Here is a 23,325-nt window from a genome sequence, read left to right on the forward strand (position 1 = left end):
ATGGGTTTCCAGACCATCGCACCTTACACCGGAATTTTGGGACGTGTTTTTGCAGTGGGAGCTTGGGCTGACCACTGCAGCGGTTTGCTGAGGGACACGGTCTGCTCTGCAGCGACACCTCCTGGCATTCAGAACTTCAGCATAGCCCCTTACAAGTGAAGCTGCGCTACTGTCTGTTGATTTGTAGGGTGCCTGTATTCCTTCTGAAGCTGAATTAGCCATATACATTATTTAAACATAAAGCTACGTTTTTATATGTACTTGCGTCACCATTGACCAAAGTGACAGTTGATTATAAGGGTTCCTAGATCGCATTGCGCTTGCGCTCAAAAGGTTTGTAACCAACTGTTTTTGTGCCCCAAAAGAAAATTCAAGAGTGAACATTTAGCCTCCAGGAATCATCTGCGCTAATGGCTTTTAACTCATTTTGAGTCCCCTAAAAATTTTCCAGCGAAAATGCACAAGCTATTATTAAGCACCGTACATGTAGTAACCCATACTCTTTGCCAACAAAAGGCTTTACCGTTGCCGCACGGGGCTGAGGCTCAGGTGCCAGAAGGAGGAAAACAAACTCAGTTCATTTCTGTTGGCACAGAACCAGCGGCCTCTGCCTCTTCCCCTGCAGCACTGGCTTTGCTTGCTTGTTATCGAACCACCCACGGCGCACAGGGAAAGCTGGTCAATAACGCATTTTACAGTCTTACTTCTTCTTTCTGTATTTTCAACACTGAACTAAGTTTAAATGACAGCGCTGTCCATATTTATTCGTGGCAGCTGAATTGGTAGCACTGCAGATGAGCGCAGGTTATTCCCCTCAGCTGTTCCGACCCAGGGCAGGCCAGCATTCGCTGCACGCAGCGGGGCTCCTCTGCAGCTGCAACCGGTGGGTACGTCTTTTAACGTTTTTAGACCTCAGTTAAGAACTTGAAAGGATCTGTGTCATCAGAAGTGGAATTCTTGTGTCAAAATAAGGCACGTTTTGTTCGTTTTGTTTGACTGCCAAACTGTGCCTTCATTTGCTTGATTCCTATAATATAAATGTGTTTTCAGGCTTACACACCCGTCACATCCATCCGTACAAGACTGGCAAATCTGATTGCCAGTCTTTGTAAGGCTGATTTACATCTGCTCCCTCTCAGCACCAAGCTGTCTCAATCGCAAATGCAAGCGTGTCGGCTTTTCACGGACTCATTCCCCTCTCGCCCTGCCCGGTGGCCAAACCGCCCCCCAGTCACGACGTGGGGCAACGGCAGCCACGGGCGCTCAGCGGTAGGGGCGGCCGCTCGGCGGGCTCTGCTCTCCTCATGCAGCCGCCAAGAGCTGCCGTCCCCAGGCTGCCAGGGGAAGAGCGTGGCACCGCCGCAGGAGCACGGTGAGCGCTCGGCCTCTCACGGCGGCTGCCGACCCAGCGCCAGGGTCTCCCGCGCAGCGGCCAGGCGGCCCCGCAGCGGGCCCCAGGAGCCGGCTGGGAGGGGGCAGCCCCGAGCCAGCGCGTGTGTGTGACAGGCGGCGGGGGATACACGCCCCCCGCTCCCCCCCGGCCGCCGCCCGCTGCCCCCGCCGGCACCAACGGCGCGGCGCGGGGCGGGGACGGCTCGGCAGCATGGCGCCCACGGGGCCGGCCGGCGCCCACCCGCCGGGTAACGGCTGCGTGCGCTGCGGGGGGGGGGGGGTGGCGGTGGCGGCGGTGGTGGTGCGTGTGCGGGGGGGTGCGTGTGCGCGCGCACCGGGTGCCGGGGGGACACGTGTGCGTGTGTCCCCACCGGGGCCCGGCGCTCGCCACGTGCCGCCGCTGTGGCAGCGAGCGGGGCCGGTCCCACCTGCGGCCCCCGGCGGCGACGGGCCGGGCCGGGCCGGGCCGGGAGGGACAGAGCCGCTTTCCCCGTCCCCGCTCCCGCCAGCGGCGGCTGCGTGGCGCCGTGTGGGGGGGTTGGCGGCGGGCGCTGTGGCCCTGCTATGTCAAGCGGCGGGCTCGCCCTCCCCTCACCTGGTGCCGCCGCACCTGGGCGGTCTCCCCCCGAGGCGGGCGGTCTCCCCCCCCGAGGCGGTGCTGCCGGGCGGCGTTAGTTATTTGCCGCGTTGTAGCTTTTGTAAAAGCCGCGGCTGGCGGCTCGGCGCCGGTGGAACCGTGGCGGCGCCGGTAGCGGTGCCGATGTTGCAGCAGACCTGGGCTTCGCTCAAGCTGGAAGGGGTGCGGAGGGCGGTGGGACACCCGCACTAGAGGGGTCAGTGCCAGAAAAATAAATTAAATAAACGCTTGAGAGGCTGCAGCTTGGTGGTAGCGACCGGTGCGTCCCAGCTGCTCCGCGGCCCCAAGCCAGTAGGTGCCGTGTTACAGGTTACACAGAAGCCGTTGGGAGGGGAGAAGGTGTAAAAATAGCTGCCGGTTGGAATCGTCGGTAGTTTAAAAAGGGTTTTTTGTCAACGTCTGCTTTTAGTGGTGCCGCTACCTGCAGAGATCCCAAGCACTTTCCTTTTTAATATTCCTCGGGCAATGCTAGCTGCTGAGGCTGTGCTTCGGCCTGGGCTTGCATGGCTTGGCTCGTTAAACAGGCCTGCAGTCGTCCTTGCTGCACAGCTGTGTGCGGCACCAACTCTATAATCAGCTTTTGTGGTCTGAGGTTTTTTTCAGGTTCCTCTGGCAAAGATGACGTTGACTTGCCCTGCCCTTTCTCCTGTGCCATTTGTGGTCAGGCTTTGGCTGGTGACTGTCTTGCTGCTGCAGAACCCACCGGGTTTGACTGAAATGGGATATATGGGAGGGTGTTCCAGCAGCAGCTTGAGAAGTGGTGGCAGTTGGAGAAAAGTTTTGCTGAGATGAAAGCAAAAATTGCACGCCAGGGGCGTGTTTGGAGCCTTGTTGAACAGGCAGAAGGCAATAAATGGTGGTGTGTGCGTGGGGCAGTGATGCAAAGGACCTGCATTCAGGAACAGGCTGTTGGGAAGCTGAGTGAAGTGCTTCTCCTTAGCCTTTCAGTGGCAGGGCATGCCACAAAGTGAGACCGTGCTGCTCTGGAGGCTGGTGTGTTTGCCGGTGGTTCCTGCCTGTGATGACTATCTAATAATCTGTTGGGAACGGTTTAATCTTGGGAGATGGACAGCTGTGGTTGTGACACGGGAAGCTTTCTGAGCCTGGGATTTGCACGTTTAGAGACAGTGGGCATAACTAACAGGACTTCTCTGTTATTCTGAGACTTCAGTGCCTTTTGTGGTTGTCATTTGCCTTTCAAGCTAGCTTTATAAGTGCATTGGCTACACAAGTGTCTGTTATGCAAGACCTGAATGGTTCTTAAGACAAGTTCTGACATGGAAAATGTCAGCAAGGTGCACATAGGTACTCAAGGTGAAGTGGTAAGATCCAATGCTTCTCTCTTTGAATAGGCAGGGTAAAAAATAACCTAGCAGTAGGGTGCTGCTGCCCGCTGTTGTAGAGGATCTGTCCACCATCTGTTGCTGCAGTTCATGAAACTCTTCATGTTGCCAGAGGGCATCCAGTTGAAGAAGATGCAATTAATTAAACAGAAGTAACGCTAAGGTTGTCACGAGCTGTCTGTGGCGTAGGATAGGAGCATCCTTTCTGGCTACAATTGTAATTGCTGTGTGCTGCGCAGTAATTTTTTGAATGCTGAAGAAACTTTTGCTTGGAGTTGGTGCAGGACAATGCTGGCTTGCTGAATTAGGATGTGCAGCAGCCCTGCTGCCTGTCAGGACAGGATGTGGTCAGCTTCGGAAATAGGGGGTACTGTAAGTGCCTGTATCTCCTTCAATTTGTGTTCTTTCACATTACCATGATGAAAATACTATAATACTGTCGCAGCTGGGTTGATCCTTTATCAAAAGCTTTGGAAGCAACTTATAATCCTTTAGTCCCTTCCAAGTACTTGTATACCAGACTTACTTTATACTAAGAATAAATCTTTCATAGAAGTGCATAAATAATAAAAAAACACCTTTTGAGATTCATTACAGGCATCAGAAAAATGTGCTTTTAAGCAATTTGCAAGCTTTGAAGTCCGGTTTCGTGTGGAGAACATGCATTTATCCCTTCAATTCTGCCCATATGGTCTGTATGCTGGTTGGGTTGGGATAGGGAGATGAAAGAACATCATCTTGCCTTATCCTCTGAGCTGTCACATTATGAAAATGGAAGGTTACATCTGGGCAAAGTTTGTAATTGTTAGCAGTAGAATGACTGTAGGAGACAACAACTGTACCAGAGGGACACCTTGTGTGTTACACAAACTTACTTGGAAACATCTACAAGGGGTAAAAGTTGTTGCAGCTAATACCATTTCTCCTTTCCAGACTAGTAATTCCCTTGTTCATGTGATCTTAAGCCGGAGTGTTTGGGGAAGTGAAGTAGGGTATTAGGGTAGTTTTATTATGTGTTCTGTATCCTACTGACTTTTAAGCCAGTGCTCTTGGGTCTCTTTTGTTCTGTCTTGGTATGGTCTGCTAAAGTAGTTCCAGCCCTAGAACGTTCGGTGGTAACGTGCTTTATATTTTCACTTTCAGTAGCGTGTAAAACCAAGGTAATTGGTTCTTGGTCTTGTTACCACTGCTGGCTTGCTACTGTTTCTGTTACAGCTAGGTACTGTAGGCGGTTTTTCTCCTGGATACTTTTGAATGGCAGAGGGAATCCATTTCCCAAAGCTCACCAGCGATCCTTATGAAACAAATTTTTAATCAACTTCTGGCTGAGCAGAGGTAGGAGCAGGGTCTGTAAACAAACAAACAAACAAAAAACCAAACCCAAACAAAAAAAACACAAGACTGACCTGATTTTTCCCTGCTAAGAACTTCTCCAAACATTTTTTCATTTATTCTGTAACAAACTTGTGCTCCCTGTCTGTGGTGGAGAGAAGGATTATGTGAGTTGAATGCTGAATTAAGATGATGGTACTTATTTAGCACAGCTGACTGAGCCTCCTCCCTGCTTTTCTTCAATGGGCAGAGTTCAGCACTTTCTAGCACAGCTTTATGAATCAATCCTTGCTGATTTCTGTGGTCTTTTTGGACCTGCTGGCAGACTTTGTTTCCAACTTGAAAATTGCATCATCAGTGTGCCAGAACGCAGCTTCAAGAAGAAGTGCAGGCTTGTAATGGAAGGAGTCAAGTGTTATCCATAGCAAGGACAGGCAAATTGGGTTTTGGTGAGCTTGGAGCCATTATGCCACTTATTTGTAAAACATAGAGTCTGTGTACCTCTGGCATTGATGGCTACCTTCATGATTCCCACCTTATTTCCTGCAGCTTTTTGAGATGCTGCTAAAGAAGCACAGGTTTTGAAAGGTTCTTCAGAATAAAGCTCTTGCAGAGCTGGGAGCCGAGGAAATCTGTGCTCCTATGAGCAGAAAACCGTGCAGTGAGGTAGCATCTGTTCAGCAAGGCAAGCTGTAGAGAAAGTGAAACAGGCTGTGTGAGGTTCAGGATTTAAAACCAAACTATAGATCTTTGTTTGCTTTGCAGTGTGTGTGAGAAGATGGGAAGCATGTAGGTAAAAGGGGCCTGCAGAAAGGAGGACTCGTTCTGGGAGGACTCTGATGGCCAGGTTCAGCTGTCTGGGGTGCAGCTCTTGAGTCGGGGAGTTGATTTAGGGAGGCTATATTAAAGCAAAAGCAAGCTCTAATTTGCATGTCTCTTTGGGTTGTAGCTCTTGCAGAGCACGAGTTATGCTTCATGGGAGTCTGCATTGCAGACGTACTTTCGGATACAGTTTTTTGAGTCTTGCTTCTGAAAGCCTTTAGCTCAAGGACTGATTTTATTTTCATGAATAATTTGATGGTTCAGTGTGAGTAGGCTTAAGCTCTTGTATAAGAACCTGCTGAGCCTGCCAACTTTCAACCTGAAAGGAGGGTGACTTGCTTTTTTTTTTTTTTAATCTCCCTTCAAATGTTTCATGCTTGTTATAGAGCAGTTTTTGTTTGTATTCTCTTCTTGCTGAGACTACATCTGATTTAGAGCCATTTTCCTGGAGTATTGGTATAGTTCTAATCTTGTAATACTCTTTGCCTCACATTCTTTCCAGCATATTCTTTTTTTAATGGTACTGATGTCAAAATAGAAGTTGCATTGTAAGAACGCAGAAGGAAAAAAGTCAAATCAGTTAGCAGGTACTGCTGTGTGTAAGTTGTAATGAGATGTAAGGATGTTCTTGTGCTTAGAATTTGTTTTTACAACTGTTTTGAGGATAGTGCATAACCAAGATGCAAAACAGGTGTTTACTCAAAGTGAGTAAGCCCAAGATGAACGAATGAGAGATATGAAGAATAACACATTGTTTCATCTCCATGGTTGTGAAACATAAGTGAGGTCCCTACTCTTGTAAATTGGGTTTTTGGTAAAGAGGCTGTTTCCTATATGTTTATAAGTGTGTCTTTTTCTGCGATGATTCTGTGTACATTCTGAAGAGGAAAAGTAGGCTTTTGTGGTTTTTGTTTTTTGTTTTCAATGTCTCAGATTATAGTTTTGACTTTGGTGTTTGGGATGGGCTTCCTTTTGGATCTTAAAGCATTACAATACTGCATCTTTATTCCAAATGATAGCTCTGAGATCTCTACATTTTTCTGTTTCAGTCATTGTTAGATTTACTCTGTCCAGTATCTTCAAATTAGCACCTCATTTGCCTGATTTGTTTTCTTCTGGAATTGTTGCAGAGCAGAAGAAGATCTTGCTGGGTTTGTGCAAAAGAAAGTAAACCCTGGTGATTTTCTGGTGGCGTATCTTGGTGTTTGCTCACTAGGAGAAGTGCAAATTTGTTATTTACTACTGTTATACTAGAAAGAGGTGAATTTGTGACTCAGTTGAACTGCTTTTGCTTGCTCAGTTTATTTCTTTTTCTCTGTCATTATGGTATAGGTAATTAAAGTAGCAATTAAAAAAATAATCATTTTTCTTTTTGAATGAAGCTCACCAGTGTCTTGTTTGAGCTTGTGTACCACTTCCAGTATGGTGTCTGGTGCCAGGAGGTAGCTTTGCATTGCTGTTCAAAAGTTGCTGTGGTGGAAATTACCACGCTTTTCAGTGTTGGGGGCTAGTTTGCATAGAATTTGATGTATGCCCTTGTGAACTTTTGATCTTTTTTTTTCCCAGCAGCTGACTGTACTTAGATAAAGGACCAATCAAGTCTATTTCTATTTAGATAGATGCAGCTGTTAACCTGGTATCAGGTGATTGGAGGTGTAGCTGATGTAAGCCAGTTACTGTTTGATTTCAGTAAAGGATTAGTTATTTTATATTTCTTAAATGGGAAGAGCTTGGGTTGCACAGGTGTATCAATAGGGAATTTCAAAGCTGCTTAAATATTGGAATTATTTTCTTACAGCAGATCCCCGGAAAAGTGTGGAAGATGAAATTGAATCTGTTCTGCAGGAGCGGATAATGATTTTGGACGGAGGCATGGGTACCATGATCCAGCAACGTGCCCTTTCAGAAGAGGATTTCCGAGGGCATGAGTTTAAAGATCATTCCAGGCCTTTGAAAGGCAATAATGACCTTCTCAGTATAACTCAACCTGATATAATCTGTGACATACACAAGGTAGGTGGTTCTGATTTCTGTCTCCTGACAAGAGAAGGAAGGAGAATTTGGCCTCTGTGCTCCCCTTTTCCATGCCACAGGCTAGTGCTAGGTAACCATGCAAAAAAGAATGAGCAGATTTGACTGTTCTGGTTGTGTGAGCACAGCATTCATGTCTTGGTTCTTGATGTTACCCAGGCAGTGTTGTTTTTAAATCCTTTTTTGACTTAATCCCTGACGCATTTCTGTTATTGTAGATTATGATTGATTTCATTTTTCTTTCAGTTTCTCTGCCTCAACCAGCACTTGAAATGCATCTAAGTAGTATATAACTTGAATTCTAGATGCATATTTCTATAACTGTGTATTAAAGAGCGGTTAAGTGGGGCAGCCTGAAGCAGGCCTCTCCATAGTTAATGAATGTATGCGCTTCCATATTCTTGCTTTTTCCCTAGAATATTGATGTGTGGTCCAGAGAATAAAACAGTCTGGGGTCAATCATTAGGAATTTACAAATAGATTTTATTATTTTCCTCTTCAATTAGACTTTAAAAACTAACTTCCTAAGTCTTGCCTTTTTTGAGTTGCAGGTGTATGTAGGTGTAGGTCTTACTGTAATAATTGTAACATTTGAATAGCATTGCAACCAGTTGAAACCTCACTTTTGTTCTGTTTTTTTTTCCAATATTTATTAAAAAGTTCTGCATTTTATTTATTAGAATTGTACTTGGCTTATGTTTGTTAAATTTGATATGTAATCTGTATTTTTGTATTTACATTCTAACTGTTGTTCTTTGGCTTTTAAGAGCAATGGACGAGTTGAAAAGAGTCAGAGTCTTTGACCTATAAAAATTTTAAGAAATACTTGTAGATTGAGTTTAGTCCCTAGCCCGTCAACTGATCTGTAGTGGTCATGAACCTTGGAATTTATAGTAGCTTGTGGTTTTAATTGGATAAGCTGGTTTAACAGTTGAATTTTGCAAATTTAACAGACCAATAGTGATGAGAGAATGAATGCATTGCATCAAACCAAGTAGCCTGCTGTCACTGCTCCAACGGCCAGTTGTGAGTGCTCTAGGAAAAGTGTAAGAAAAGAACAAGTCTGTGGTGGTCCCTGTGCCTGCAGCAGCTTTTGGGTCTGGTGCTTTCTGAGCCATTGGTGGTGGCTTCATATTTTATAGCTACCAGTGGTCATTTCTTCTGAGAATTGGGCAGAACTTGAAATAATAGATGAAAATATTTCTACAAAGTAACTGAAATCCCAGTATATGTATGGTTGGGTGGTGGTGTTTGTTTTTTTTTTTTTTTTCAATGGCCCAGTGAGTCAGACCTCACAGATATCAGTAACTTGAAAAGTAAATGTTAGCTGTACCTTGCCTGGCAAAGTCAGGTTCAGTGGTAAGAGGTGATGTATTTTCAAAGGCAAAAATGATCTTCCTGCTTTGAGCGTGTTATTTACTTCTGTGATGGTAGACAGTAAAGTTGAAGAGCTTTTGCTACAATGACAGGTCTGAAATAAACAAAAGCTAGTACAAAACTGTACACATTTAACGTGTTTCTTTAGATGATTTTTGGAAACTTAATTACTTGGTTATGAGCGTACATGTAAGAATTTGTGTATTTTCTTATAGCTATTTGTAGGTATTTCTATACGTATCCAGGAGGCGTTGAGAGAAAGCATATTAGTTTGTGGCAAAGGATGTTTTAAAGCAAATTTAATTCCTTTCTGCTGTCATTTGGATCAAGGCTTTATTTGCCCTGTTGAACCTGCTGAGCTCATCTGCTTCTTACAGGAAAATCTGAGTGATTTGTTTGATGGTCACATCAGTATATTTCACTTATTAGCACATCAAATGTCTTATTTTCCTTGTATATACAGGGGTCATCTAAGGGTTAACCTGATCAAAAAGAGGAGTTAAGGAGGGAAGAGGGCTACTGATAGAGGTTATAAAAAAGCAGTCTGGAATCCACAAAAATATTTCAGCTTGCATTGATTTGAGCTTACTTCAGTGGGCATTAGACAACCAAAATGGAGCAGAAGACTTAGCTGTTTTCAGACTCTGGGCTATTAGTTAAACTTTAAATGTGATCTGCGCAAAATATAATTCTCCTAATCTTGTATTCTGTCCCAGTATGTTCTTATGCTGTACAGATCCACTTAGAATGTTTGTTTTTTCTAACCTCTGCTTTTGTTTAACTGGTACCTTTTCTGAGTCTGCCCACAGCAGCCCTCACTTGCTGATGGCAATTGGACTATGTCCAACCATGTCCCTGTGGAGAAATCTAGAATGTGCTCCAAATGCTGGACCGAGTGGCCTACATATAAATGTCACCTGTTGGTAGAAAGTGTGGCTGAATATGAAACTCTGAAAACTGGTTACACGGAACACTTCTATTGCTTTGGCCCTGTGCCTTTGAGTAAGGCCTTCAGAGTTGCATCTGCTTTGAATTAGGCGATGATTTGTGACTTTTTGTCAACTGAATGAAACAAAGTATTTGGATTGCTTTTGTTCCATATCTCTGTTTTGGAGGTCTTGCTGTTATTTGGTTTTTTTCTTTCACGTCTTGCAGGAGTACTTGCTGTCAGGTGCTGACATCATTGAAACTAACACTTTCAGCAGCACCAGAGTTGCACAAGCTGACTATGGCCTTGAGCATTTGGTAAGAATGCTAAACTATTTACACTTTAAAATATTAATCAAGATTTTTGTCTTAGCAGCCAAGATTAGCTTAGTCCCGGAGTCCTTTGGTACTGTGTTTATTGACTGCATGCTGCCTTTTGAGCCACGTGATGGGGTTGTGGCACATTTCCAGGCTGTGGACTTGTACTTGCTGTGTGTGACAGTCACTGTGCCTCTTGTTGATGAAGGCACAGGCAGTAATCATTTGTTCTGGGTTTTGGTTGAGCATTCACAGAATGTCTCAGTTCTGTGCACAGGTATATTTTGCTTCAGTCCTTCTAACTTGCCAAATGTCACAGTGGAACTGCTTTTTTCTGGATGTTATTTGTGTGTTGTTTGTGCCGGTGTATGTAGAAGTCCTTTCAAGCTTGGATATGTCATACCAATTCTGGTTTATTTGTTATTCAGAGAATTTGAGAAATATGTGGAAAAAAAATACTTGAAAATACACTACTTGAATAAAAAGTGAATTTAAAAGTTGGTTAGTTTTGTCCTGAAAGTCTTGTTCTTTAGCTTTTGTTGACTTCAGCAGGATTTAATTAGTACCTTACAGAATGAAGTTTTATGATTAGTAGCTGTAGGCTGGGGCGTACGTGGGATGAGACCTGCTGTATAACTGTTGCTGACATGTATAGAGCTGTTCCTTTTGGAGTTTTGTAATAATGCTTGTATGGCTTAGGGAGCCTTCAGAGTGTACTGCGAGGCACTGAATGGAAGGGTTGTGTTTCTTTGAGGATGAGTTATGCTGTACTGAACTAAAGGTTATTCAGTAATTTTCTGTAATTGTTCTAGGCATATCGGTTAAACAGAGCCTCTGCATGTGTGGCCAGAAAAGCAGCAGATGATGTCACTGCTCAGACAGGTAAGCAATGTTAATTTTAATTTCTTATTCATTTGTGGGTTTGACTTGCTGCGATCTTTGAAATGTTGTAACTAGAGGATAGCTTGATGATTTACATCACAGGGACTTAACTTGCAGATGTGCACGCTCTTCATTTTAGGTACAGTATCAGTTTCACATCTGTATTCCTATCACACTAATTTCAGCATGATTGCAGGATCTGGGGTATGTTCTGCAGGATTGCAGTCCAGGGCCTGCCTGTTTTAGGCTGCAGGTGATACACATCTTCCACATGTGTGTTAGAGAAGACAGTTTCAGCAGGAACTATTATAAGTTACTTAGGTTTGTATGGCACAATCTTTGTAGTACAGAATTAGGATAGCTGATTCTAGGCAAATGTGGATTACCAGTTACTCCTAGTATTATAAGTCTTGTGGTTTGACTCACTCAGCAGCAACTGGAGTGTGTTTAGCATGTGAGCATCTGCAAATGTGCAGGCTTTTACCTTCTGGACTTTATGTGAGAGGGTTATAGCTCATTTACACTGCTGTAGACAATGCTGTCTTTCAAAGACAGGTAATTTCCTTTTGTATTCTGCCGTCAAACTGTGTTTCAAGCTAACAGTGCTGCCGCTGCTGTCCCAAGAACACCTCACTGATGGGATTCATAGTCCGCAATAAAAATATAAGATTTGAAATACACTTTAGAAAAAGTGAGTTGTTTTTTTTAATGAACACATACCAGAATATTTAAATCAGGTTATCTAGTGAAAAATGCCAGGATAGTTCTATGCTGCACATTTAAGATAATTGAATGAAGCTTCCTGTGTCAGAAACAAATGATACTTAGAAGAAAAAACAGTTGAGCCAATTGCCTTTTTCATAGATGTTCTTCTGTCTTGTGTGGATACACTGAATGTCTCATTGGATAGGATTAAAACAAAAAAGTCAGCTGTGCTGGATAATCCTGTGCTGATCAGACTCTTGACTTGAGACAGGAGTTTAGTGTTTTATAGTTCTTTATGTGCATTCCTTGGTGTTCATGGAGGATTTATATATTAACTTGGCTGCCATTGTAAAACCAGAGGTAATTTTTTTTCTTTTTTTTTTGTTTTTCTGTGTCTTGTTTAGGAATTAGGAGATATGTTGCTGGAGCCATGGGTCCAACAAACAGGACACTCTCTGTGTCACCATCTGTGGAGAGACCAGATTACAGGAACATAAGTAATTATAACCATCAAGTTATTTAACTTAGGTGATGGTCTTGAAAGAAATACTGCCAGATGAAATTAACGTCATTGCTGTTTTACAGCTTTTGATGAACTGGTTGAAGCATATAAGGAACAAGCCAAAGGACTTTTGGATGGAGGAGTTGATATCTTGTTAGTGGAAACTGTATTTGATACAGCCAATGCCAAGGTAAGACTCCTGGGGAAAAAAAAACATGTTAGTATTGTAAGTATTTGGTGTACTGTCTAAGGAAATTCAACATAGTACTTGTAAGAGCTATCAGCTGCTGCTTACTAAATACATGAAAAGACTCTTCAGTTGATAGCAAAGAGGTAGAATGTAAGGAGATGTTTTTTTAAATCAGCCTTTTCCAGCGTTTTTCCTTTGCCTTTTAATATGTGTGTCCCTTAGCATCTTTCTGACTGTGCCAGCTGTCCTTCTGTTCCCAGAAGCTCTGCGGTGTTGCAAAACATGTCCAAATGCATCTGATGTTTGTATTTTTCAGCATAACATGTCTGCCTAAAGAGAGGCACACTGGAGTGGGATTGTCCAGTGTATCCGATTGTGGGCCTGGGAAGGCTTGTGAGACAGTTCTGTTAAAATGTTGGGTTTTTAGGAACTCTGACACCGCCATCAGCTTTAAAAAAGAACGGTTGGGAGTAGAGGATTAGAAGGGTGAAAGAGGAGGAATAAAATGTTGAAATAGCCGTAATTTACATGATTTTGACACCTCCTTCTTTATCTAATAACTGCTTAGTGCAGGTGGTGGAGTTGTTAAGGCACTTAAAACTGTCTTGCAATTTTACGTGGGAAGGTCTGGCTGGGTATGCACACAGCTTTTTGTTAAGCTTTTGCCATAGGCTGATTAACGTGTACAGTGGCATGACTTGCCCTTTGTAGATTGACCAGTCATGATGGAGGTTTGGCTAGGATCCTGTAGGTTTAACATAGGTGCTGAGCTCATGTTCTCATGCAACTTTCTTACCCTAAGGAGACGGGAAATTTTCAGAACCTTCTAAGGGGTCACTGCAGTCCTTACTCTTAAAATTAGAGGCTGTTAAAATCCTTTGCAAACTGCATGTCTAAACAGATTCAAGGGCAGCGAATGTGTATGTACTGAGAATAGTACATACAACCATGTTTGGTGGTGGGGGATTGTGCTGGAGATGTGAGGGAGAAGTACACACCAATGTGATTTGGATTTCAGACTAGTCTTGGTCTTATTTGGTTATCCCATGGTACTTCCTTTCTACTTGTTACCAAAATGTGTTTTGGAACATTTGGAAGATGTTAGGGGCAAGGGTAAAACCTCTTGAGTATAGTGGGTTCTCGCAGGCATATGAGGTAGCAAGTTGCATAAATAGCCGTTAAAAATATTTAAAAAACCAAAAAGCAAATGCACACAAACCAAAAAAGGCAACAAACTGAAGAAGTCCTGAAATGTCCGTTAATATTTTGCAACTTATTCTTCCACAGGCAGCTCTTTTTGCACTCCAGACATTGTTTGAAAAAGAATATGCTTCCCGACCCATATTTGTAAGTATATATTACCTATTTAATATTTTACATGTACTTAAGCATGATTTGTGAACTGGCTGAGATGGTGGTTGATTAAAGTGTTTTGAAATGAAGGAAATAAGTGTCTTGGAAATACACCTTTTTGACATAATTGGGAAAGGAAAAACTGATGTGAAGAGCTTTATGACAGCCTTGGGTAGCTCTGTTGAGCTTATCAATCTGAAAACTAAGGAATGACTTCATTCCAGTGCATATTTGTTTTGTGCGTTTCTACAGGAAAAGGTTTGATGATGATTTTTTTTCAGGCTTGCTGTCTTAAGGGTAATATGAACCCAGTGCTTCAAGGATGAAATTAAGCAAATACTGCCATATTTTCAAGTAGCATATGAGTGGCCATTTGAAGTCAGAAAAGGTCTGTGTAACTCCATATTTTCTCTGACATGTCTTTTTCTGACAGCAGGTAGTCATGAATGCATAGCAAGGAATATGGAAAAAAATCAGCTTGTTTGAAAGTTCTGATGTATTCTTCTAGCTTTCTGCAGTTTGTGGCTCAGGCTTTCTGATTTGCAGTTTGCATCTGTTCGTACCCTTTTGTTAAATGTATTTACTCCTTCCTTGAACCTCTGTTCAAACCTGTATGGGACCCAGGCATCCACAAAATAATATGTCAGTAATTTTTGCAGCTTATGAATGGCTGTTTGAAAGTTTGCTTGCTTTTGGATGTTCAGCCCGATAACTTTTGTGTCTTGCCATTTATCTTTTGAAAGTGACAGTGAGCAGCTGTTCCGTGTTCCCCTTGCTGCCTAGTCATGGCATTTAAAGTCCTTTGTAAGAGCCTCCTTTAGTCATCTTTTTTTCGTCCTAAAGAGTCCTTGTCTGTTTAGCTGCTCCATACCATTCATTTATTATTCTTGTCACTTTTTTGTTTTCCACTTCCTCAAGTCAGACGGGAATTAGAATAGGATACAGCAGTCAAAGTGCAGACACCAGGAATTTGTATGATAGTCTAGTGATGTTCTCTGACTTGTCCGTTTCTTTCTTTGTTGTTCCTGATTTACTAGTTTACTGGTGGTGAGCTTTGAAATTGTGTTCATAAAACTTTCTTTTGTAGCTCAGATTAGTTTCTTGAGCAGTAAAGACTAGTTTGGAGGTGTCGTTATGTAGAATTTTTCCTGTGTTCGCAACTTTGTACTTGATCAGCAATGAGTTTCTGCTTTTTTTATCGTTCAGGTCAGCACTGAGAGTTTTCTCGTTACATAGAGTTCACTTTTGTGTCTTCATTGTGCTGAACAGAGTGGTCAGTGAGCTTGGTTGCCTCATCCTCTGCTCCTTTTTCAGTTCGGTTATTTTGAGAAGTACAACCCTTCACACAGCTCCTTCTAGGATTCTGCTGGTCACCTCCCTTGACCGAGTAGTTTGAAGGAAAGTAGCATCACTATTAAAGCATGTTTTGGGGTACATAATGGATTTACCTTTGCATGAAGCCTTCTAAACTCAATGCATCTTCTGGAAAAAAAGATTTGTAGACTTGAGAAGGCTCTCCTGGCTTATTCAAATGCCTTCTGAATTCTCAACTTTGTAGTTGTTGTTGGGGTCAGGACATTATTGTTTGCACATCTCTATGTATATATACACACACACATATAAGTACAGAGGTATGATTATATATGGTTAAGACTTCTGTCTCCACTATGAAGTTGCAACATCTGATGTTCCCTTGCGGCAAAATGAGTAACTTGTTTTTAAGGCCATCTGCCCCCCTCCCACCTCGCCACCAAACAACCTAATAGCAGTCCTGAGACCTGAAATAACATAAAGGGGGAGGCAGGGAGGATGAGGAGAGGAGAGGAGCTCTGACTGCTGATAGCTGCCCAAACAGATAACTATGGCAGGTTGGTTCAGGGGCCATTAACAGAATGATACCATGGTACTAATGCTACCTTGCTGCTGAATGGTTCATGGTAGTTTTTGCTATTCCTTTTTTTTTTTTTTTCCTGTTTCTCTCTCTCTGAGGTGGGGGGAGAGAGAGAGAAGGAAGACCAGTAAGGCTAGCCAAAGGTTTGCCTTTCCCCTAGCTGGGTATTTAAATGTCTGCAGGGAGGAAAAGGTTTAATTTTTGTTAAGGTCGTACTTTATCAGTTTGAGTGGAGCATAGGTCCTCCTGTTTTGACTTTTAGCAGTTCAGCCATTTAAATTCTTGTTTTTATTGTGAATTTAATTCTTCTCCTTTCTCTGTATTCAATTGATATTTAGGTTTCTGGAACCATTGTGGATAAGAGTGGGCGTACCCTCTCAGGCCAGACAGGAGAGGCATTTGTCATTAGTGTTTCCCACAGTAAGCCACTTTGGTAAGGACATGTATCTTTCTCTTAATAAATTATCTGTAGATTGTGATTCTTTTCTGTTTTAACACCTTGCTTGCAGCTAAGTGGAAGCTATACTAACTGTGATAATATTTAATCATGTGTATTGCTAATGTGTTCTGCTGTCGTTCCCTTAGCAGAAATTATGTTTCCAAAGAATGCTGTATTTTTAAAACATTGCTTTAAATAATCTGGAGTTTTGTGTTTGCAACAGCTGCTGAAATCACAAGTAGATCAAAGCATTAAAAAATAATGATTCTGAAGCTGTAGTTTGCCATCTCCTACTGTCCCAGATTGTGCAAGGAGCTAATTCCTGGTATGAACAGATCTTACATCCCTTTCTTAGAGGGAAGCAGTGCCAGCTCAGGATGTTTCAGAGTGGCTTGAAAGAGTAAATCAGATTTCATTCCTGTGTTCTTTTTACTGAACTGTGTGTGTGAACTCTTACAAAAATATATATGTTCCCTGAGTGTTTTTCTCAAGGCTGTGATTGTTTTATAAGCTCCTGATGCCTCCATTTACTCGCATTCTTTTCTGTTCAGGCAGAAAATTCTAAATAAGTGTGAGATTAAGATCTGTGAAAATGCATAATATAGCAGATTTTGGTCATTGTGCAAAGTTTTGCGTGTTAGTTTGAAAACTGTTCCCACTTCCCCTATTCTGTCTCTTCCTTGCCTTCTCTTTGCCTTCTCTTTACCATTTCTTCTTTCACGTTGGTTCGTCACATAAAAACTTACACCAGAAATTAATGTTTTTGTCCTAGAATATTGTAACTAAAACATGTAATTCACTGTTATTAGTGCACACCATGCACATTGTGATGAGCCATTGTTTGTTTTTACAACAAAATTCCAGCTAAAATGCGCAATCTGTCATCCCCGTAATACAAAAGCAGAAGACTGCATTCACAGCTTTCCTGACTGCCCTTGAGGCTCCACTTTCCCAGACCAGACGGTGCTCCAGAAGTAACATATGGAGCCTCTTGGAACAGGGTGGTGGTTGATGACTCCTCTCAGCATCACAGCCTAGTGATCCATATTTGGCATGAGTCTGTCTCAGATAATTTTGCTCATAATTGTCTCACCTCTGAAGAGGAGAGGTCACTGGAGCAGAAACCAAGAACTTATTAAACCATTTTTCATAAAAGCTCTCTTATGAGTCTGATTAAAGCCCTGTTTCTCATTTGTGTGAAGGCTACTCTGCAGCACTGTGGTAGAAGGGTTTTAGTTGTGGGAGCAGATTGCATTTAACATTGTTTCTGTTGCCAAGTTGGTACAGAGTGGCTTTAGGGTTGTGAAGAGGCTGGCTAATAGCAGTATCCTAGAGATCACATTGTATGTGTTCATGTTTCCATTTGGGTTTCGTATGTCCTGTTTAAGGTGATGTGTTGTCCTTAAGTCAGTTTGGTTTGGAGCCCCTCCCTAAAAAGTGTGTGCTTTTTGTCCAGCTGATACAGCTAGTAGCTGAGAAACTTGTGAACTGTGCTTAGTAAGTGCTGAATGATGTGTGACAAGCGGTTTGCTATGAAGGGTGCTTAGATGTGGCATGAGTTCCCTTCATGTTATTTTGAATCCTGTGATTGTTTCTACTGTGGTACCATTAAGAAGAAATAACGGCGAGTTTAGGGATGTTTGTTCTGGTCCCAGGGGCACCCTGCAGCCTTGGCTTTTCACAGGAACTGATGTGTGACAGCTGCAAAGAAATGAGCAAAGGAGGGAGGTGATATTTAAGATGAGGGTGTGATGGTTATTATACTAGGGGAGCAGTGATTGCGTACCAGCGATCTGGTTCAAGGCTGCTGGCTTTTAAGACATGGTTAATGTTCTGCTTTTCTCAAAAGTTTTCTTTCATGTGCTGTGGGAAAATGATACTGGCATGAATGCGCATGTCATTTTGAAACAGGTAGTGCTTGGATGGTGGTGTGCTTGTAGATGTATTTGTCAGCAGCCCCTGTAGTGGGTAATCATTCAGGTAATCTGCAAGGCCAGTGCCTAGTAAGTCAAGTGAGAATATCAAGAAGTGTTTGCTGAGTGTGTTGGCTGCTTTTACAGTATCTCTCTGGTAAGACGAGGTAGAGTGGTAGGTGAGTTTGTACCGAGAACCAGAGACAGACTGATATTAAATGTGGAAGGGAGAGATGGAGCTGCTTAATGTAGGAGAGAGCTTAAAAAGAGGATGTGGGGAGTGCGAACTGGCAGCTTGTAAATCGAATGACTGAACAGCAGGAAATACATTGCATTCATCTGTATTTGATAAAGACAGTCTTGTTAAGTATCCTTACCTTGCTTTGCTTTGAAAATCCTGAGGGATGAGCCCCATTTTGAAATAAACTCCACAACATCATTGCTGTAATTAGTGATGTATACTCTCTGCATTCTGTTTGTATCCAGGGGATCTGTATGAAGGATTTAAATGTATGTAAACACTGAACAGGAAAATAAGAATAAAAGGGTGATTTTAATTTTTTTTCTCTTTAAATAGAAGGGCCTGTATGAGGTGCACTAGAAAAAGCACCTCAAAGGTAGAGCTGGCTGTTTGAAAAAATAAACATATATGCCCACACCTTCTCCACCACCCCCACCCCACCCCCGATTGGGAGAAGGGGTTTGTCTGTTTTTTGGTCTTGGTACGTGACTGTGCAATATTCGAGGCCCTGGTGCTGGATGTTGCTGTGAGCCCTTCAGATCTCAAGGATTTGTCATTCTGTTCAGTAAGTGAATCTGGCTGCAGCATTTGCTGCTACTGCTTGTGCAGTTGCCAAGCCCCTGCCTACTCCTTGGAAACAGGAGAAAAGTAAAAAACCGTTTTGTGCTCTCAGTCCTGTGCAGGGCTTTATTGCTTTTGACCTCTGGGAAACTAAGTGAGCATACGTGCACTTTATTAACTTAGCTACCTCTGAGGCAGCTTCTGTGGCTCACTGAGTTGGGAGTTGTGGCTGCTGCCTGTGCCTGTTTCAGTGGATTAGCTTGCATCTTCTCTGAGACTGTTACTCCAGGGAAGGAGTTAGCTTTTTAACATCTTCCTCTTCTAGCAGCACTGTGAGCACCTTTTGAGTTTTGCAGTTCTTGTAAGATGGTTTCTAGAATGGTGCAGAGAGATCAGGAAACATTCTTACATTCTGAAAGAGAAAATTCCCTTTTAATGTAGACATTGTCAGTGGAAGTCACGTTTATGTATCTGTCATTAAATGAAGGAAAACTCGATTGTGCCTTATATACTGGTAAAACTGTTTGAGAAGCTTATTCCTGCAAACATACTTCTGCTGCAGTGCTGTCTTGTTACTAAGATGTAGCAGATTCAGTGGCCCAAGCTTATTAGGGCTTCCATGAGGCATCGTGGGGAGGCATTTGGGTTCTTCCAAGGCTGACATAATTTATGCATAATTTGAAAAGAAAATGCTGGGTTAGCGGCTTGAAGCAGGTCTTGCCTTTTCAACCTTTTCCATACTTCCTGTAGCAGAAAGCTCCTTTCCAGTCTGTCATTCTCATTCCACTTGTTCTCTCTTTCACCTAGAAAATACAGAGCTGTCGTGTTGCTGCCAGTTGCTGTCAAAATGCTGCCACTTCCCTCCTGGATTTTGAAATGAAATCTTGATTTACTATTCCTAGTTCAGTTCAGTCCAGCCCCCTCCCTGTTGTGCTTTTCTTCCACCAGAAGGTCCTCCTTTTGCAGGGTCTCGTTGTATTGATGATGATGGTTAAAGAAATTGGAAATCACCTTGCTTTTGTTGTAGATGATTGTGGGAGTTCACAGTTGCCAGCACTAACATTTGTCCATTTTGGATGTAAACGGTGTTTTTATCTCAAAATAATTTTTGAAAATTTATTTTCCAGTATTGGCTTAAATTGTGCCTTAGGGGCAGTTGAAATGCGACCATTCATTGAAACAATTGGACAGTGTACAACAGCCTACATCATCTGTTACCCCAATGCAGGTGTGTTGGTGTGCATGTTCCTGTGCTTGCAGGCAGATGAAACGTAACTCAACTGTTCCATCTCATTAGCGATAATAGAGTTGAATTAGCTTGAAAAGATTATTGTTTTTACTATTAAAAAGAGATTAAGAATATTTTAAACTGCTGAAAGTAACTATTGTTAGTTCTGTGACAGTGAACCCAGAATGCTCTCCGGCATAATTAACAGTCTATTGAGTAAGGGTTGCAAGGGTAATGAGACATTTTAGTCCTCATACAAGTGTAACTACTTCAAATATATCTTTTATGGAATTTAATTTTGTACTTGTGGGCTTTAAACAAATTGTAATACTAGAAAAAATACGTTTCAAGGTCTTCCCAATACCTTTGGTGGTTATGATGAAACTCCAGAAGTGACTGCCCAGCATCTAAAGGTATGAAATATTTCTCATGTGTCACATCTGACATACTAGTAGGCAAGAATTCTTTCCTTGTATTTGATGTGTGTTTTTTACAACATTGTGTAGGTTTTTATTTTTCCTCAGATGGCTCTATATGTCATTTGGATTGTTTATAGACAATTTGTGGAATGATAGTTATTTGAGATAACAGGTTAGGAAAAACTGCTTGGGAAACTCTGAAAACCTTTCTTACTTTCATGTCCTACACTAAGCTTTCCTGCAGCTTGATCTGTGGATGTTATTCATTTGCAATCTTGTGTTCTTACTTTTGCGTTTGGGACTTGTTCGAAAAGCTGAGCAGTTTTTGTGAACTTGGCAGGATTTTAGAGTTGTGTGTATAGGAACCGCTGATGGTGGTGTCCCAGTGCAGGGTTTCCTTCCACATGGCACTTGATCTGTGCAAGATGGAACTGCGTGGCTGGAGCTGCAGTGCATCAGCGAGAATGCAGCATCTGCTGCATGTTAATTCCCTTTTATAATACAATATGGCTAGTCTTTGATACTCATCCAAGTTTTCATCTGGGGCTTTGGTATAAAACAGGCCAGTTTCAACTGTAGTTTCCTAAAATTAGGTGTTGAAGTTGCTGGTTAGACTTGGGTATCCACATCTCAAAACAAATCCTAAAGAGAAGAAATAGTAAAATAGTACTGGTTGTTCTTTTAGTTTAATCTTTTTTTCTTGTGATCCCCCTGAATTCCTTAACATATGGAGAAAAAAAACTATATAAAAATGCATATCTAAAAATATATCTATAAATAAAAAAGATACCTTTATTAACTTGAAATGAAATTATCTTTCCCTCCCTTTTACAGAATTTTGCTTTGGATGGTTTGGTCAACATAGTTGGAGGTTGCTGTGGTACTACACCAGCACATATCAGGTACCTCATGAGCTACAACTTTATGTTCACTGGGAAATAAATTCAGTGCTGCTTCTGTGAAGCAGTATTCTATAGCTTGTCTTGGAGTTCCTTGAAAAGATGGATCACTTGAATGCTAACAGCAGCAATATGTGGAGGAGAAATAATCTGGCTTTCATAGCTCTGTGTATCGTGAAGAATGAGTAGAGGCATGGTTCAAAGATTTTACCTCTGCTGGTTTGTCATCTGAAAGTGTTTTGGAATTACTCTTCCCTCTTTATCATTGGATAGAATAGAGTTCCTATCTCTGCTCCCTTATGCTGTACCTTCTTTTTCTTTCTCACACTCCTAGCCACAAAGCGAAATTTAAGGTTTCTTTTGCTGGTAGAAGGAAGGAAGGTGTGTGCATGTTGGGGGGGGGAGGGGGGAGGGGAATGTCTGAACAGGTCTGGGAATGCTGTACAGCTGGTGCTAGCCCTGGCCACTCAGAAGGAAGATTTCATATCTTTCTGACTGGAAGTAGGTCAGTGGGAAAACCTCCTTTTTTCACCTGGACTTGAAAGGGAAGGGGGCCTTGTGATTAATTTTTACCCTAATACAAACGGGTAAGGGATGGTAGTAGGTGAACATGTAGAAGACACCGTGTGTCACTCCTGACTGGAGTGAAGAGAAAGTGAATGTGATCGCCATGAGTTATTCTGGCATCTGAGAAGTGTGTCTCAGCCCAGAACAATGTTTGTCCCTTATTGGATTTTTTTACTGTAATTATCAGCAGTTGCTCAGGTCAGCAAATTGTGAATATGGTAAGAGTCAGTGTAGTTTGAGGAGTGCTTCTGATGTCCATCAAGTATCCCATTGGCATAGTATCTCATGTTCTGTATTTGGTATATCTTCAGCTTTGTACGTTCCCTGCAAATAGCTATGGCAGGGTCTTCTGGGAGTATGTTTTTGCCTTTGGCCACACAAAGTGAAATTAGCTAATTAGCCTTGTCTGCTACAAGGCTAAATGAGAGATGGAGTTATATGTCTGGTGTATTCTGTTTGAGTCTTGTCTGGAGTGGTTTAATTTTAATCAAAAACTTTGCTCTTCACTTTCTTCTTTCTGTAACTCAGGAAAATTGCCAAAGCTGTGAAATTCTGTAAGCCTCGCGTTCCACCTTCTCCCTCTCAAGGATACATGCTGCTGTCAGGTAAAACAGAGTGTAACAGTTTAAGCTTTATAACTCATGCAACCTTCCTTTATAAATTTATTTGCTCTTTTCTGCTGATCAGAGTGGCACTACGAGTTTCTGATTCTACTTGAATCCAGCAATCTTATGGATGTGTAACCAGATGTAAATCTTACTGCTTTGCCAAAGGATTAATGGAACATTTTGTTACAATCTTGTATAATATAAGGAAGCCAGCATATTTTACTCTACAAGTCTCAGACACTTTGTAATGGTTAGTGAGTATCTTTATCCTCACTTGGCAACAGGGGAGGGTGAAACATGTAAAGGTCAGGTATTTGATTTGATTACAGTTGATGGCAGAGCTGGAACGAGATCCTTGTTCACCTCTTGTGAGAGAGCTGCCCTGTGTTGCCTCAGACGTTGTTCCAGTTGTGCTAGGACGATGTTCCAGCAGTACATCCAGGTCTAAAATGTCTTTTGTTTTAGCAAAGTCTAGATCTGTGTGTTCCTCAGCCAGGCCTTCTCTTTAGCCTTTGGGCCACGTATCCAGGTAAAACAGCACCTTCTTTTTGTTCTGGTACTGTAATCTAGAAGTCAGATCAATTTAGCATAAATTAAATAAATTGTGGTTGGCCTGTAGCTTCATGCATTAGCTTATTCTGTACTGCTGTAAAGTTTGTTTGCCTCTGAGTTGCCTGCTACCTGAGGGTTCCACTTGGCTTGTTTCTGTCAACTTGGGTATGTGGTTAAGAGCTGTCCCTGTTTGTCA

At 42.3% G+C, this 23,325-nt stretch overlaps 1 protein-coding gene across 11 annotated transcripts in view; it reads left to right on the plus strand.

Moving 5' to 3' along the window:
- Positions 1-1,354: 1,354 nt before the first annotated feature.
- MTR (5-methyltetrahydrofolate-homocysteine methyltransferase) overlaps positions 1,355-23,325 on the plus strand; it is a 58,046-nt gene continuing 36,075 nt past the window's right edge. For 5 of the 11 annotated variants that reach the window (XR_005828373.1, XR_005828375.1, XR_005828374.1 and 2 more), the window contains exons 1-12: positions 1,590-1,640; positions 7,325-7,539; positions 10,090-10,179; positions 10,992-11,061; positions 12,171-12,263; positions 12,352-12,458; positions 13,746-13,805; positions 16,041-16,135; positions 19,984-20,084; positions 20,436-20,497; positions 21,338-21,405; positions 22,498-22,574. Coding sequence is in view for 2 of the 11 variants with exons in the window: in XM_040597472.1 (XP_040453406.1) it covers positions 1,604-1,640; positions 7,325-7,539; positions 10,090-10,179; positions 10,992-11,061; positions 12,171-12,263; positions 12,352-12,458; positions 13,746-13,805; positions 16,041-16,135; positions 19,984-20,084; positions 20,436-20,497; positions 21,338-21,405; positions 22,498-22,574 (1,075 nt within the window). In the remaining 9 variants the exon portion in view is untranslated. Of the gene's footprint in view, positions 1,373-1,589; positions 1,641-7,324; positions 7,540-10,089; positions 10,180-10,991; positions 11,062-12,170; positions 12,264-12,351; positions 12,459-13,745; positions 13,806-14,092; positions 14,200-16,040; positions 16,136-19,983; positions 20,085-20,435; positions 20,498-21,337; positions 21,406-22,497; positions 22,575-22,707; positions 22,828-23,325 lie in introns of those variants that run through there. The other 6 variants (XR_005828377.1, XR_005828376.1, XR_005828378.1 and 3 more) reach the window with 6 other exon arrangements.

The sequence above is a fragment of the Falco naumanni genome, chromosome 6 (genome assembly GCF_017639655.2).
Source record: "Falco naumanni isolate bFalNau1 chromosome 6, bFalNau1.pat, whole genome shotgun sequence".
NCBI classification, from domain to species: Eukaryota; Metazoa; Chordata; class Aves; order Falconiformes; family Falconidae; genus Falco; species Falco naumanni.